The following is a 13002-nucleotide window of genomic DNA, read 5'->3' as shown; positions in this document are numbered from 1 at the left end:
TCTGGCTCAGTGTTAAGGTTACGCGATGAAAGATGAGATGCACATATATAAAGTCAACATACAGGAGCAAAGGCCAGCTCCAGCCGAGCCACACAGAAATATAACAATTGAAAACGTTTCTTGCCCAGAGCAAATTTTGGTTTAGTGTATATTTTAGAGCAAGGGTGTATCTTCTGGGACGGACACACGAGATTGTTCAGTAAAGAAATGCCTGCAGCCATTGGCACAGTGCTCATTCATGAGACATAAAAGGAGAACGAGATGAGAAAGAGATAAAAAGTGTACTGAAACAGAAGGAGATGTGTATGTACTGTTCTCACGATTGTGTGTTTGTAGGTGTGTTGGGTGTTTGTCCACCCTTAGGTGCCTTGAGGGAAACAGCAGAACAAAAATAGAGCCTATCGACATTTCACAGATCACTGCTTCCACTCCTACCAAGCACGACACCAGCATGCAACAGTAAAACTAAAGTTTTTTTTATAATATTGAATAGCCCAAGCTGTTTTGTCAACCTCTTTTTTAAACAGTGTGGTTTAGTTAGTGACCACACAGGTGATAATGATGACAAGAATGACAAGAATAATTTTGAAGAGATTTTGTGTGATCCTGCAAGTGTCCTGTCCTTTTTGTCCTTAATTAATGCACACGTGGTTATAGAAAGCTGCAGGAATTATTATTTACCTAATATATCATTCATATATCATTCAAATAGCTTGCATACAGTATAGACTCTTATTTCACTATTTCACTTTTTTTTAAACTAGTCCTTTCTTTTTGCAGTTACTTTTAATATTTACTTGCACTATATTTTTCTGTTTTTCTGTAATATTGTGTTGCACTGTTGGAGAAGCCTGTGACTTAAGAATTTCATCGACATAACTACTATGGTAGCTATGGTAGCTATGGTTGTATGACTAATAAAGAACCTAGAACCTTGAACCTTGAGGAATGAGTCCTAAAAAAAAATCTAAATCCATTGGCAAAATGTAATTGTCGAGGGAATCATTTTCGAGGTCAACCTACAAACACACGTCAAACACACGTCATCCCCTGCAACACTGTTATGCCAAGATCCCAATAGTCGAGTTGCCCCACTGTTCCAAGGCCAATTCTCCCAGAAAACACACTCTCCCTTCAGCAAACATACTGTAAGCACATGGCAAATTATTTTTGCAGAGTCACAACACAAATAATGCTGTGTAATCAAAGTGCCAACTGTTGGTGTGTGTTTGTGGTTTAAATGGATACTGAGTTCCTTAGAAATGAATACAATTCTGGATTAATGCAGGAGATAATAAAAGATCATTTGTTCCTGCTGTTGTTTCTACAACTTAAGGTTAATGGCTGACAGAATAGTGTTCGAGTCATTCTTGAACGCTAAAAGATGTTTAACGACACTGTAAATGAAAGCAACAACTAAGATTACACCCCTCAATCAGCTCTTCGTTTCCACCTGAGATTTAAGTTTGCCATGGTGATGCTTACTGCTAAGCGACTCCTGGCTCAGAGTAAGAGAGTTTTGGCTTTAATCAACAATGTGGAGCAGCTCCAGGATTCCTCTCTGAAATCATCACTACAGGCAGAGTCCCTGCCAAGCAGTTTACTGACTTAAAACAGAGCCTCGCAATATCACAGACATTACATCGGAATTCAACTTTATGGTGAATTGACTCTTAAAACCCACAGGATAAACAGCGCTTAGACTGCATGAGTATTCTGCAGCTTGTAGATTAAATACTATAAATTATCCTTTTTTTGCTGTAATTCTTCACGTTTGTAATTCTGTTCATGAGCATTTTGAGCTTATAAACTATAGTGTTGGAACATGTGTCGGGATTGTACCACTTGTGTTTTCTCACTTAAACGAAAAACTAGTTAATGTGTCAGTTAGAATGAGTCAGACACAGGTTTGTTTTGGGGGTTTATTCCCAGGAAAGAAGTTTAATCGTTGTCGTAGTGAACATGGTGAGGCCGAAGCTGCTGTAGTGACGACCGCAGCGTTGAGACGGCTGTTTGACACATGAGAACAAACAATGAGCACAACCATGTTAGGGTCACATGTTGGACAAATTGCACAGAGGCTTGAAAAGAAAACACATATTTTGACATAGGCTGGCTGACTTCTGTTCATCACATCGAAATGCATCATTAGTAGCTTACATGGTTTACTGGAAACCCCACTCAGTTTGGGAAAACAAATACAGTCCAAATCAAAACGATAAAGATGTGGGTAAAAGGGGGGAATAAGGTTTTTGTGTCCGAAAAAAACAGTGCCTTAATATCAAAGGTTCAAATGTTTTTCTGCCGCTGTCCAATGAACATCAACAAATCTCAACATGTAGTTTAAAAAGGATGAACTATGTAAACTAAATAAATAATTGAAACCTCATTGGATAAGCTGAATCACTGCAAAGCTGATGACATGGTGTTTTATTCCTCCTTGAAAAAAACATTTGGAAAAAAACATCTAACAGGTTGTTCTGGAACCAAAGCAATACGTTTTAAACTGAGTGGGGGTTCCTTGTAATTCTGTGGTAGTGAAAATAGCAAAGTATTCTTGGAAGAGTTTTCAAGAAGCAGGCATACACATTTGGCTGATCTGCATCCTTTTTTTGTTTGATAACGGCAAGAACATTTCATTTTGAGAAGCACACACCACAATCAATATGGAGGGTGTGTTATGGAGCCTTTTTTATAAAGTCAAACTCTAAGAAAAATGCAAATTCTACAATTCTAGTGAAAATCTACATTTTAGACTTCAAAATAACCCAAACTATTCAACAAAATGTCCTCATCAGCCAAACTTTGATCCTGCGACTTCAAATCTCCATCTAACATAGAAAAACTAAAGGCAGCAAAATGTTGGGTTGCCATAATATTAAATATTAACACCAATATTAGGGTTAGGAAAAGAGGTTATTATAATGCATAACACCAGCGTTGTAACGTTGCATTTGTTCCACACACAATGGCATGTATGTGACACAGCGCAAGTCAAACCATGTTGTGTTGAATCTATGAAATAAATCCTCCATGTGAGGGCCTGAAATGTCTTATTCTCATAAGAATTGTTGACCCCCCCCCTCCCAGCCCCTGGCCACATCTGAACACCCATATAAAATATAGTTAAGGGGGAACAAAAATACAATCTAAAACACATTTCCAATCACAGTGCAAACAAATCTTTGATTCATTCAAACCAATTTCCCCAAATATTCAAACTATCTCCACTTTAGTTCACATTGAGCTAAGATCACTTAGGGGACCACTTCAAGCTATTTCACTGACGCATAAACATTACAATGTCTAATAAAATCACAATAGTTTTGCTAGTTGTTACACACTCCTGTGATCTTTATCAAGTTGATGTTAAACCAAGCTGTTTTTAGTCAGTCTTTTATTATATTAACCACCACTTCTGTGCAGACATTAAACAGGGAGACAACATAATAAGTGTGGGTTATGTTGGGACTGTGGAAACGTTGGAGAAACTGGTGTTACACAGTGAACATGAGAGCATTTCTACCTGGGGCAGGATGGGAAATAATCTCAAACAGAATCTAGTTGTAGTGTTTTAAATATTAACCTTGCAAGATCCCCATTCTTTGCAAAAGTCTGTGTCTAAAGGCTTTCTTATTTTCTGTCATTGCTGCACTACAACTCTCCTCCAGCAGGTGGTGCCATGACACTGTGCTGCATATACTGACATACAACATGTTGGAAGTGAGAATAAAGAACAAAAAGGACCTGTGTGTTTCTAAACCCTATGACTGTGTCAAGAAAACGCACAACTTTTAATCACTGACTTTTCAATGCATATACAGTTAAGAATCATGTTAATGTGCGGAAAACTGGGAATACTACTGCATTTGTCATGAAATATTTCTCCAACTTTTTTGTGTTTTGCAGGTCAGCGGTCAGATCCTAGTGTTAAACCTGTAACAGAATTAAGGATATTATGAGATTGACTCAAAAAAAGAGAAAATACCCTGGCTTTATACAGTATACTCCTGAAACGGCAAAACTGTAAAACATCTCTTGGCTAGAGAATGCTTTTCTATATATTATAATAATAAATGAGTCCTGCATTTTTCTATTAATATTTCTGAACTGACTTGGGCCTCGCTGCTGTCTAGATCGAACAAGTTAAGTTTGTTTTTTTTACAAACTTCTTTCAGTAACTTGTGTAGCAAACAGCCGCAGGTCAGCAGAAGCAGTGACCCCCCTTCAACAACTGTTGAGGTGACTTCCTCATACAAAAAAAACAAGGGACACTACCCATCATTCTGGTGAAATAAGTTGTGTTTTTCCTCTCAGGGTATCGAGCCATAACACCTAGCCTTCATAAAATAGACTGCCTGACAGCTTTCCACTGTTTGATGCTACAAATGAGGCCCAGAGACGTGACAGCCACAGCTGAGATGTATGCATGGTAAAAAAAAAAAAAGTGTAGATTTAAAAATGTAACAGAGTAAATGTAACGGTAATGTTGAGTTTCTTGAAAAATATGAATCATACACCATTAACAGAAGATTTTCGAGTCTGCTGTTTTCATTAAGGGTGGTGGTCAGTAACCACCGTTTTGGGGGCTGGCATATGACAACAAGGGAAGGTGATAGATGCTTTCAAAGTTGGACAGACTGAAAAATAATCCTTCTTCCAGGGACCTGGTGCTTAAACCTTTTTGAAACCTAAGATGTGTAAGGTCATCTTCCGCAGCAGCAATCATTGTAAAGTTCGATATGTCCCACACGGAGAGGCTAAGATGGTGAACACTGGGGAAACTGGAAGCTATATGTTCCTCGGTGGAGTTCAGCTCTCAGTGCACTTCATGGTGGTCAATCAATGAAGACAAGCAGGGCATTCTGAAGTGAATGACCTCAGAGTGGGGGATGAGTTCAAAGTTTGTCCCTCTTTCCTTCTCTTCCCCCAACCCACCACTTTCTTCTCATCCTCGCATGAATTGCAGCGTCTCTTTTGGAGGCACAGGAGTCGGTGAAAAGAGACATCCTTTGCAGCGTGATGAGAAGTGTGTGACTGTGTATGTGTGTGGGGGGGGGGGGGGGGGGGGCTGAGGGTTGGGGTTACCATATGTGGGATTCACAGTGAGTCATTTTTATGACGCCCACCCCCCCACCTAGCCGGCGGTAGTTCATTCCTCCGTACAACCTGGGAGGAGAAGCAAATGATGAGGAAGGAGAAGTTCAAGTGCTCTTTCGTGCAGTAGGAAGAATGTGCTCTGGTTCCTTTTGGGTCTTTCTACTTTTTAGGTATTTTCATGCCATTTCTAACTTTACAGGAAGTGTGACATTACATGGCTTAAAGATCTCAGTCAATTATGACATGTCTTTATGAAACAGGACATTCAATCATTTAAGTGATATTCTATGATAATGTTTTTACAGATAAATATCCAATATCTGTACAAAGCATATGTGACGTGTATGAAAACAGCCTGACACTAAACAGAGGATTGTGAACATTGTTTCTGGAAACACATGTTGCTGTGGAACACTAACAATAACCCTAACCCAAATTCACAAGTACTTAAAAGATTAAGTAAGCTAAAGGCAACTTCATTTTAGTTGAACAGCCTTGCAACTACAACATAAAGTGCAAAAAGCTAATAACCTGTATGTAGTAACTGTATTTAGTAACGTTATTATTTCACATGGTGCCTCTTACCTCCATGTGTTTGCGTCAGGGTCATACACTTCTATAGTTTTGAGATACGTCGTCCCATCGAAGCCTCCCACTGCCATCAGCTGACCGTTCACCACAGCCAAGCCCACCTACACACACAATAACACAAACATGACAACACTTCAGCTCTGTATACAGATTGGTGGATTTGAGTTCCTTTAATATCAAATATGGTAATTTAACTGAAAAACAATATTTTGGAGATAATATTATGTATCTATAGCTGTTTCCATAAGCCTGTAAAGAAGTAAATTATTTTTAAATTGCACTTAATCCCAGCACACACTCACCCCGCTCCGTCTGGACGTCATGGCCACGACAGGAGACCACTGGTTTGTGCGGGGGTTGTATCGCTCCGCACTGCTCAGCTCTGTGGTGTCGTCTCTCCCTCCCACAGAGTAAATCATGTCCTGGTACACCGCGCAGCCCAGGTGTTTCCTCCTGGTTCCCATCGGAGACACCGTGTGCCAGCGGTTCTCCTGAGGGTTGTAGCGCTCCACTGAGGAGGAGAGAAGCACCCAAAGATAAGGAGGGATTATTAACTGTAGAACTTTAGCCAAATACTGCCAAAAAAAACTGCATCGCCTAGCTTTAAGAGTGTACCTGTATTTAATGGTGACGTCCCATCAGACCCTCCTACAGCGTACAGGAAGCCCCCGAGCACCGCCACGGCTACACCCAGCCTCCTGGTGCTCATGGAGGCCACACGAGTCCATTTGTTCTCCTTAGGATCATACCTAAAGCACAAGAAGGATACCGTTTTATCTCTAGGATTAAGACTAAACACCAGCTTTTCAGTAATGTTAAGAACTTTTCTTGGGCCCATGTGATTGGAAGTAAGTCAATGTGGACGTGGACAAAAGTGGGCAGGGCTGTGGCCATCAAGTTAAAGCTATACAAAATAGGATGCTAAAAGGGCCATCATATCAAAAGGCTGGTGCTAGAAAGCATTAAGAAATAAATGGAGGACTAAAAAAAAAAACACGCAAGAAAGAGAAATCGGTTTCACTGAAACAGAATTAATACAATAATCACAAACACAGCAAAACAAGCAACAGATAAAAAAGTTATTGTATGCACAGAGGAACTAATGTTGGGTTGGATAACAATAGTTAATTTGGCTAATTATCTTAGCATCATTACAGATGAGGTGCTATCGGACGCTTTTTCTTCTTTCAGTCTTTACACTTCTATACACTAAGTGGAGATGGTTACATGGACGGTTTGTCATACATTGAGAATATGACAGATACCTTTCTACTATGTTGAGACAGGAAACCCCATCCTGTCCTCCTACAGCATACAGATAACCTCCGAGGACAGCCACCCCCACACTGGTACGACATGTGCTAGTAGGGGCCACGTCACTGCTCCACTGATTGGTCTTAGGATCGTATCTGGACAGGAAAGATGAATTAAAGATGATTAATAATGATGTTAAATATATTTTTTTTCGAGATCTTAATTTCCAACAGATCCCGAGTGATCGTGCCACACCTCTCCACAGAGTTGAGGTACGACGAGCCATCGTGACCTCCCACCGCATACAGCAAGTCGTCCAGAACACTGACACCCACTCCACACCGCCGTTTACTCATCGACGCCACCATCCGCCACTCGTTGGTCTGGGGATCATACCGCTCAACGCTGGAGATGGCATCACCACTGCACCAACCTCCAACTACAAGACAAGGAGACAAAAAAGAGGGTTAACAGTTTTAAATTAGCACATGATGTATGCAAGTTATTTCCTTCACCAAGGTAAACTACAATCATCCTCCAAACAGGCAGTGGTGTCTACATAATTCTACGTACGTTTCCATATTCGATTGCAACGGAATCTTGTTTAAGTTATCGTCTAAAACTGATTATTTTGTATTATTAAATTATTTCATTATTGCCGATGGGTGTGTCCTGGAAGATTTGAATGTCCTGGAAAAATAACAGATATTTTGGTCAAATATTACCTGGCAAACCAACCCAACCAGTCTTCTTTACCACGCTCTATAAAACCCTTGTTGGGATGATATATTTAATCAAATAGAAGGATATGTGAACATTTTTAACCAATTGTAACATAATAGAAATTGTGATTACATGGTCTTATTTTCACCAGGCATTATGAGTGGAGAGATTAAAATATATAGCTAATTTTTAACAACAAACAAAAAACATCATTACCATACAACAAAAACTTTGTCGGAAAATACTGACCTGCAAATAGGACTTCTCCACAGCGAATAGGTTTCCTCGGCCGTGTTCTGGGACCCTGCATGAGTGGCCTCTCCTGTGGTAGCAGCAGGTAATTCTTAGCCTCGTCAACCAGGTCTCTGTAAATAAAAAATCAAGGTAAGCGTTTTTCATCTCAGTATTTTTCAACCACAAGAAGCATTTTTCTCACCAATGACATTGAAATGGCTGATAAACAGCACTCACCTGCACTCTTCATCACTTTTTATGAGAGGGTCTGACCCAACAGTTCCCACCAGGAACTTGGGACTGAGCAGCGGCAGACGGACATGCTGCAGGACCTACACAACACAGGAAATAAGTCATGCTGGGCATAAATTACTTTAATGTACACCAACAACTATACAGACAAGTAACATAGTAACATAACCAGTAACTGTTATATACTGATAACTGATATTTCTACATCCACAAACCTGGGGTAGCTGTGGTCTGCGCTCCTGGATGCTGTACTTCACCCAGGCCATGACAGCGTTGAAAACCTGCTCCTCGCTACGCACATTGAGCTCATCGCTGGAAATGATGTCAATCAACTGGTTGGCAGGCAGCAGCATGAACTCCTCACTTTCCATTACCTAAGACAAGAGAGAAGACCAGTCTGTCAGCAGCTGTTTTACAAAGAGAGAACAGAAAAGTAAAATGCTCCTTGATCAGTAAATCCATCTCTGGCTCCCTCATGGAGCTTTGAATCATCAAACTATATTGTATGGATTTAAAACAAGTGACAGGGGACTGTGGAAACACTCATTCTTATCCATGTTCTTACCTCCTGAAAATTGTGCTGGGTGAACTTGTCTGCGATGCGCAGCAGCTCTCGGCAGGAGTGTGTGTCTGCGAAGGCCCTGATGCCCAGACAGTTGGAGGGATCCAGCTGCCTCTTGAGGAACTCGCAGCAGGCCTCCTGGATCTCAGCCAGCTGCAGAAGGCAGGCGGCGGGGAGCAGCGTCTGCACGTTTCCCTCCTCTACCGTCACCTAGGAGCAAGGAGGTAGAGACATCAGACACTCTTGATGAAGCTGTGAGGCACGTGAGTAAAACTAGTTATTTCCATCCTCACTGCGGATGTGTTGAGCTATTTCTTACGCTTTGAGTGTGACATTACCTAGTCAAATGTACATTATTCTTTGGGTTAATGATGACAGACCTTACTGTACTGTGAGGGAAATACAGCATCTTGGAAATGCTGTATTTATATCCTTATTAGTACTTATCAATTACCTTGTTGTGGACTTAGCTGTATTGTGTGTAAGTGTGGAAATATAGTTATTACATCCACTGTAATTCAATGTCTTGTTCAGACTTACAGAATTGTTGGAGCAGGTAGCTGTCATTTTTTACATATTTAGCTGCCATTATCACTATTTATGTCATGTTATTGAGATTTTTGGTCATGATGGTAGTGATGATTTGCGAGAAACTGCGGGAAACTTGTGCAAGACATTGCATTTTGTGTTACTCCAAACGATACACCGCCGATGCCTGATGCCAAATATAAAGACTGTTTACTGCCACTGCCGTTACCTGTGATGTGTAGGCAAAGTCAATGAGCAGCTCCATGGCTCTCTCATCGATGTCGCGGATCACCACTTCAGTCTGCCTGCTCTCTGCCAGCTCTCCAGTGAACATCGCCCTGAACAGATATCACCGTTACAGCCAGCACTCAAAAGTATTCCACCTGCACTTTTATGTGACCTCAGTGGATTTATTTCCTTCCCCAGATCTGAGTGGAATTCAGTGTTTGTCTCTTGGTACCTGAAGTACGGGCTGCAGGCGGACAGGATGACACGGTGAGCGTAGATCTTCTTGGCACCCACCACCAGCACCACGTCACAGAGCTCACGGTGTTTTCTCAGCAAGTTGATCACCTCCAGGGTCTGTCGCGGGTGTTTGTCCGAGACGTAGGGCATGCGTGCAGGCTGGGGGACCCCTTCAGGGAGCTTGTTGGGGTCCCCCAGAGTACAGCGGCTGGTGATGTCCATTCCAGTAGCGTCTTGACGTGCGCTAGTGGCCCTAAAAAGTAATCGGATGGGCAATAATAAAGTAAGTAAATGTACCCTATGTTTTCACTTGACATTTTTCAACAACTCATCTTGTTCAGCCTGGAAGCCATCTACATTTAAAGTGGACCTATCATGCTATATTTGAATAATATATTGTAGGGCCATACCTATATAAAACATGTCTGTGAAGTTTTTTTTTCAAAATACCAAACAGATCATGCATTTTAGCCATGCCTCATTTTGCTCTATTTTGCTCTCCTCCAGCCCCGTCTTTGCATGAGCTGCAGCTGACCACGCCCCCCTGCAAAGGAGGCACGAGCATCATGTTACCATGCCACGGCAACCTCTCATTCCCCTGATAGGTGGAGAGTTGGCCATATAGGCGGAGCTCCTCGTTCCTGACGTCAGAGAATTTTCAAATCTGTATCAGTCTGTATCAGATCCGTTGCAGCCCCGTTTTTAGAGATTTGGGTATGGAGGAAAAGAGAGAGGGTTGTGTTTTCTGACACTTGATGAGTTCCCTGACACACCGGGGACACATATTCATGTATAAAAGACATACAAAAGTGCATTTTGCATGATAGGTCTCCTTTAAGTTGAACAGAAACTCAACATAATCATGAAGTGTGACATTTATTCTTAACTTTGATTAAAAAACATTCTTATTTAAAGTCTAGTGATAGACTCTGGATAAAAAGCCACATGTTTTTCAATCTGAAAAAAAAAATGCCTTAATACCACACCTACCTGCGCATTAGCTTTGCGTCCATGCACTGAAGAAAAACGTTGGGTCCCACAGCTTGGGGTTGACCTAAAACACAGCAAAACTAATCAAACTTTGTCTGTAGTCAGTCTGTCCTCATTTGAAATGTAAGAGATGGAGTAAAGGAATTGAAAGTGAATGTAGCACTGTTTTTTCATTTTCTTTGTGTCGTTGTGCCACACACCTTTCCAAATTTGATCTGTAGCTATATCTCTGACCAAAGACAGGAATCAGATTGATCTGTTTTCTTACAATGAGTCACAGGTTATTTAGACACACCTGCACAATCCATCAAGTTCAAAAGACGCCGCAGTTCAATGAACCCTGCTTCTGTAAGACTAACAATGGTTTAGTTGACACCATGTTAAACAGGTGTTTCAATAATGATGTGGACAATATAACTATGAGGTGACTTTTTATGCATTTGTTATCCAAACAGACAGGTAAATGGGGATTAGAAAACTGCTTAGAATGTATTACAGTCCTCTAAGACACCAACACTCACTACAGCCTTAAAAAGGAACATGGAGTTGAATCTACACTTTTCTGGCACAGTCTACAAAATAAATGTTTTCTACAATGTTCAGATAGGTGGGCTACTATTCATTGCAAAGTAATTATATTAAGCAAATGCATCTATTTCACTATTGTGTGCTAGTTACACTTGTGAAATGTTTTAATGTTGTGATACCTGTTATTGTAAAGTACAGTATGTCCTTACTTGTCTGTTGCATCCCGTGGGGTTTGGAGAATGAATGGAATACAAAGACTAGCTAGATTGCAAATTGGTTAATTCAAGTCCTCATTCCCTGTTTTGTTATAACACACTTTGGCATCTTTATGTGTTCGTAAACTACAACAGTTGGTTTGGTAGTCAGCTTTCACAGAAGGCAGCAGCTAGATGAAGGACAGTCTTCAAATGGCATCGCACTAACTGTATTAACCTTATGAGGATTACTTGGGGAAACCAAGAACGCAGAACTATTGGTGTTTTACGGGATCAGCAAGACAGCGGCTCAGCTGTTCATTGACTATAAACATTAGCTTCAAGTCCAACTAACCCCAATGCCAGTCCTATCAGTTCATTTTAAGTTAGTACAGTTAATCAGATCACTCCCTGTGATTGATTTATTTGGAGATGCATTCTTCGCTTGATTAACAAGTAGTTAAGATAAGCTAACTGTTTGTTGTTAGCAGTTTCAGCAGATATACAGAACCGGATGCGAAGGCAGAACACTTAGCTAGCTACCAAACGTTAACCACCATGTACAATGTTATGCTACGAATGTGGCTTCGTTGAGGTTAATCAAAAGTTGTTACAGAAACACATTATACATATACTAAAAGAAGAAGCCTGCATATGAGTTAAATTGCGTTTGCGCATAATATTAAAAGCTTCTTCCCGTGGATGTCGGTTGATGCTATGTGCTATTGCTAACTTAGCAGTATGGAATCCACAGGCGACCCCTAACTCAAAACACACGAAACGGTCAAGTAAATGGATGCAAGCAAACAAAACGAGATGTAGCAACGCATGAAGACATTTCCAAGTTGGCTGACATGTTTAGGGTGTCTGTGGTCGCTTGAGTCTACCTAGACATCATTCAGAAAGCACGGATGTACTAAACTGTAATGCTAACATTAAATAAGTTAACGCTTCCAAAACGGTATGTGTTGACATTGTTTACGGTGACAGTTATTAAAAACATTCATGCTAATTAAGACGGGGGTTTACCTTATATTTCCATCCTAACGACAGGAAGAAGTTGACCGGGTTGCTAATGTTTACAATTGTATACCGTCGGCTAAACACTGGTGTTTTTCTTCCTCTGTATTATGCGCATGCCAAATTCCAAGCGCCACTTCCGGACATTGTGTTTTTCAAAATAAAATAACGAGATTACGTCATAACAATGGGTTTACATCTCATGCAAACTAGGAAATATTATAGCATTTACACATATCTGCAACTAAGGGAAGATTTGGTTCAGTGTCAGGGGAATTTGTACAGTTTAATGTTACAACAACCACATAGCCTATGTGTCAAAATGCCCTTGCTCTCTGAAATGTCAGTCATATTAAATGTTTTGCTCCTGCTATCCACCAGAGAGCGCTGCAAGATGATTTTGGAGAGATGCAAAGGTGAAAATCTTTACATGTTACTACTTTCACCCTCATCTTAAATGTGTTAAGAAGAAAAAACGGTATAAAACGTGCTTGTTTGTAACTGATTATTTGAGGAAATATTAAAACAATTTTACAAAAGTAGCCTACAGATTCAAAGCCT

At 40.6% G+C, this 13002-nt stretch overlaps 1 protein-coding gene across 1 annotated transcript; it reads right to left on the bottom strand.

Annotated features, from left to right (window-relative positions):
- Positions 1–1908: 1908 nt before the first annotated feature.
- Positions 1909–12578, bottom strand: klhl20 (kelch-like family member 20). Its single transcript, XM_034137741.1, has 14 exons — positions 12451–12578; positions 10700–10763; positions 9705–9962; positions 9474–9582; positions 8720–8926; positions 8370–8528; positions 8140–8234; positions 7918–8033; positions 7201–7384; positions 6957–7100; positions 6307–6440; positions 5994–6202; positions 5686–5792; positions 1909–5169 (listed from the first exon to the last, which is right to left on the bottom strand). Exons 2-14 carry the CDS (start codon positions 10720–10722, stop codon positions 5085–5087), a joined length of 1830 nt encoding a protein of 609 aa, XP_033993632.1. The 5' UTR covers positions 10723–10763; positions 12451–12578; the 3' UTR covers positions 1909–5084.
- Positions 12579–13002: the final 424 nt, after the last annotated feature.

This window comes from Trematomus bernacchii, unplaced genomic scaffold (assembly GCF_902827165.1).
Source record: "Trematomus bernacchii unplaced genomic scaffold, fTreBer1.1, whole genome shotgun sequence".
Lineage (NCBI taxonomy): Eukaryota > Metazoa > Chordata > Actinopteri > Perciformes > Nototheniidae > Trematomus > Trematomus bernacchii.
This window is presented reverse-complemented; position numbering and strand designations above follow the sequence as displayed.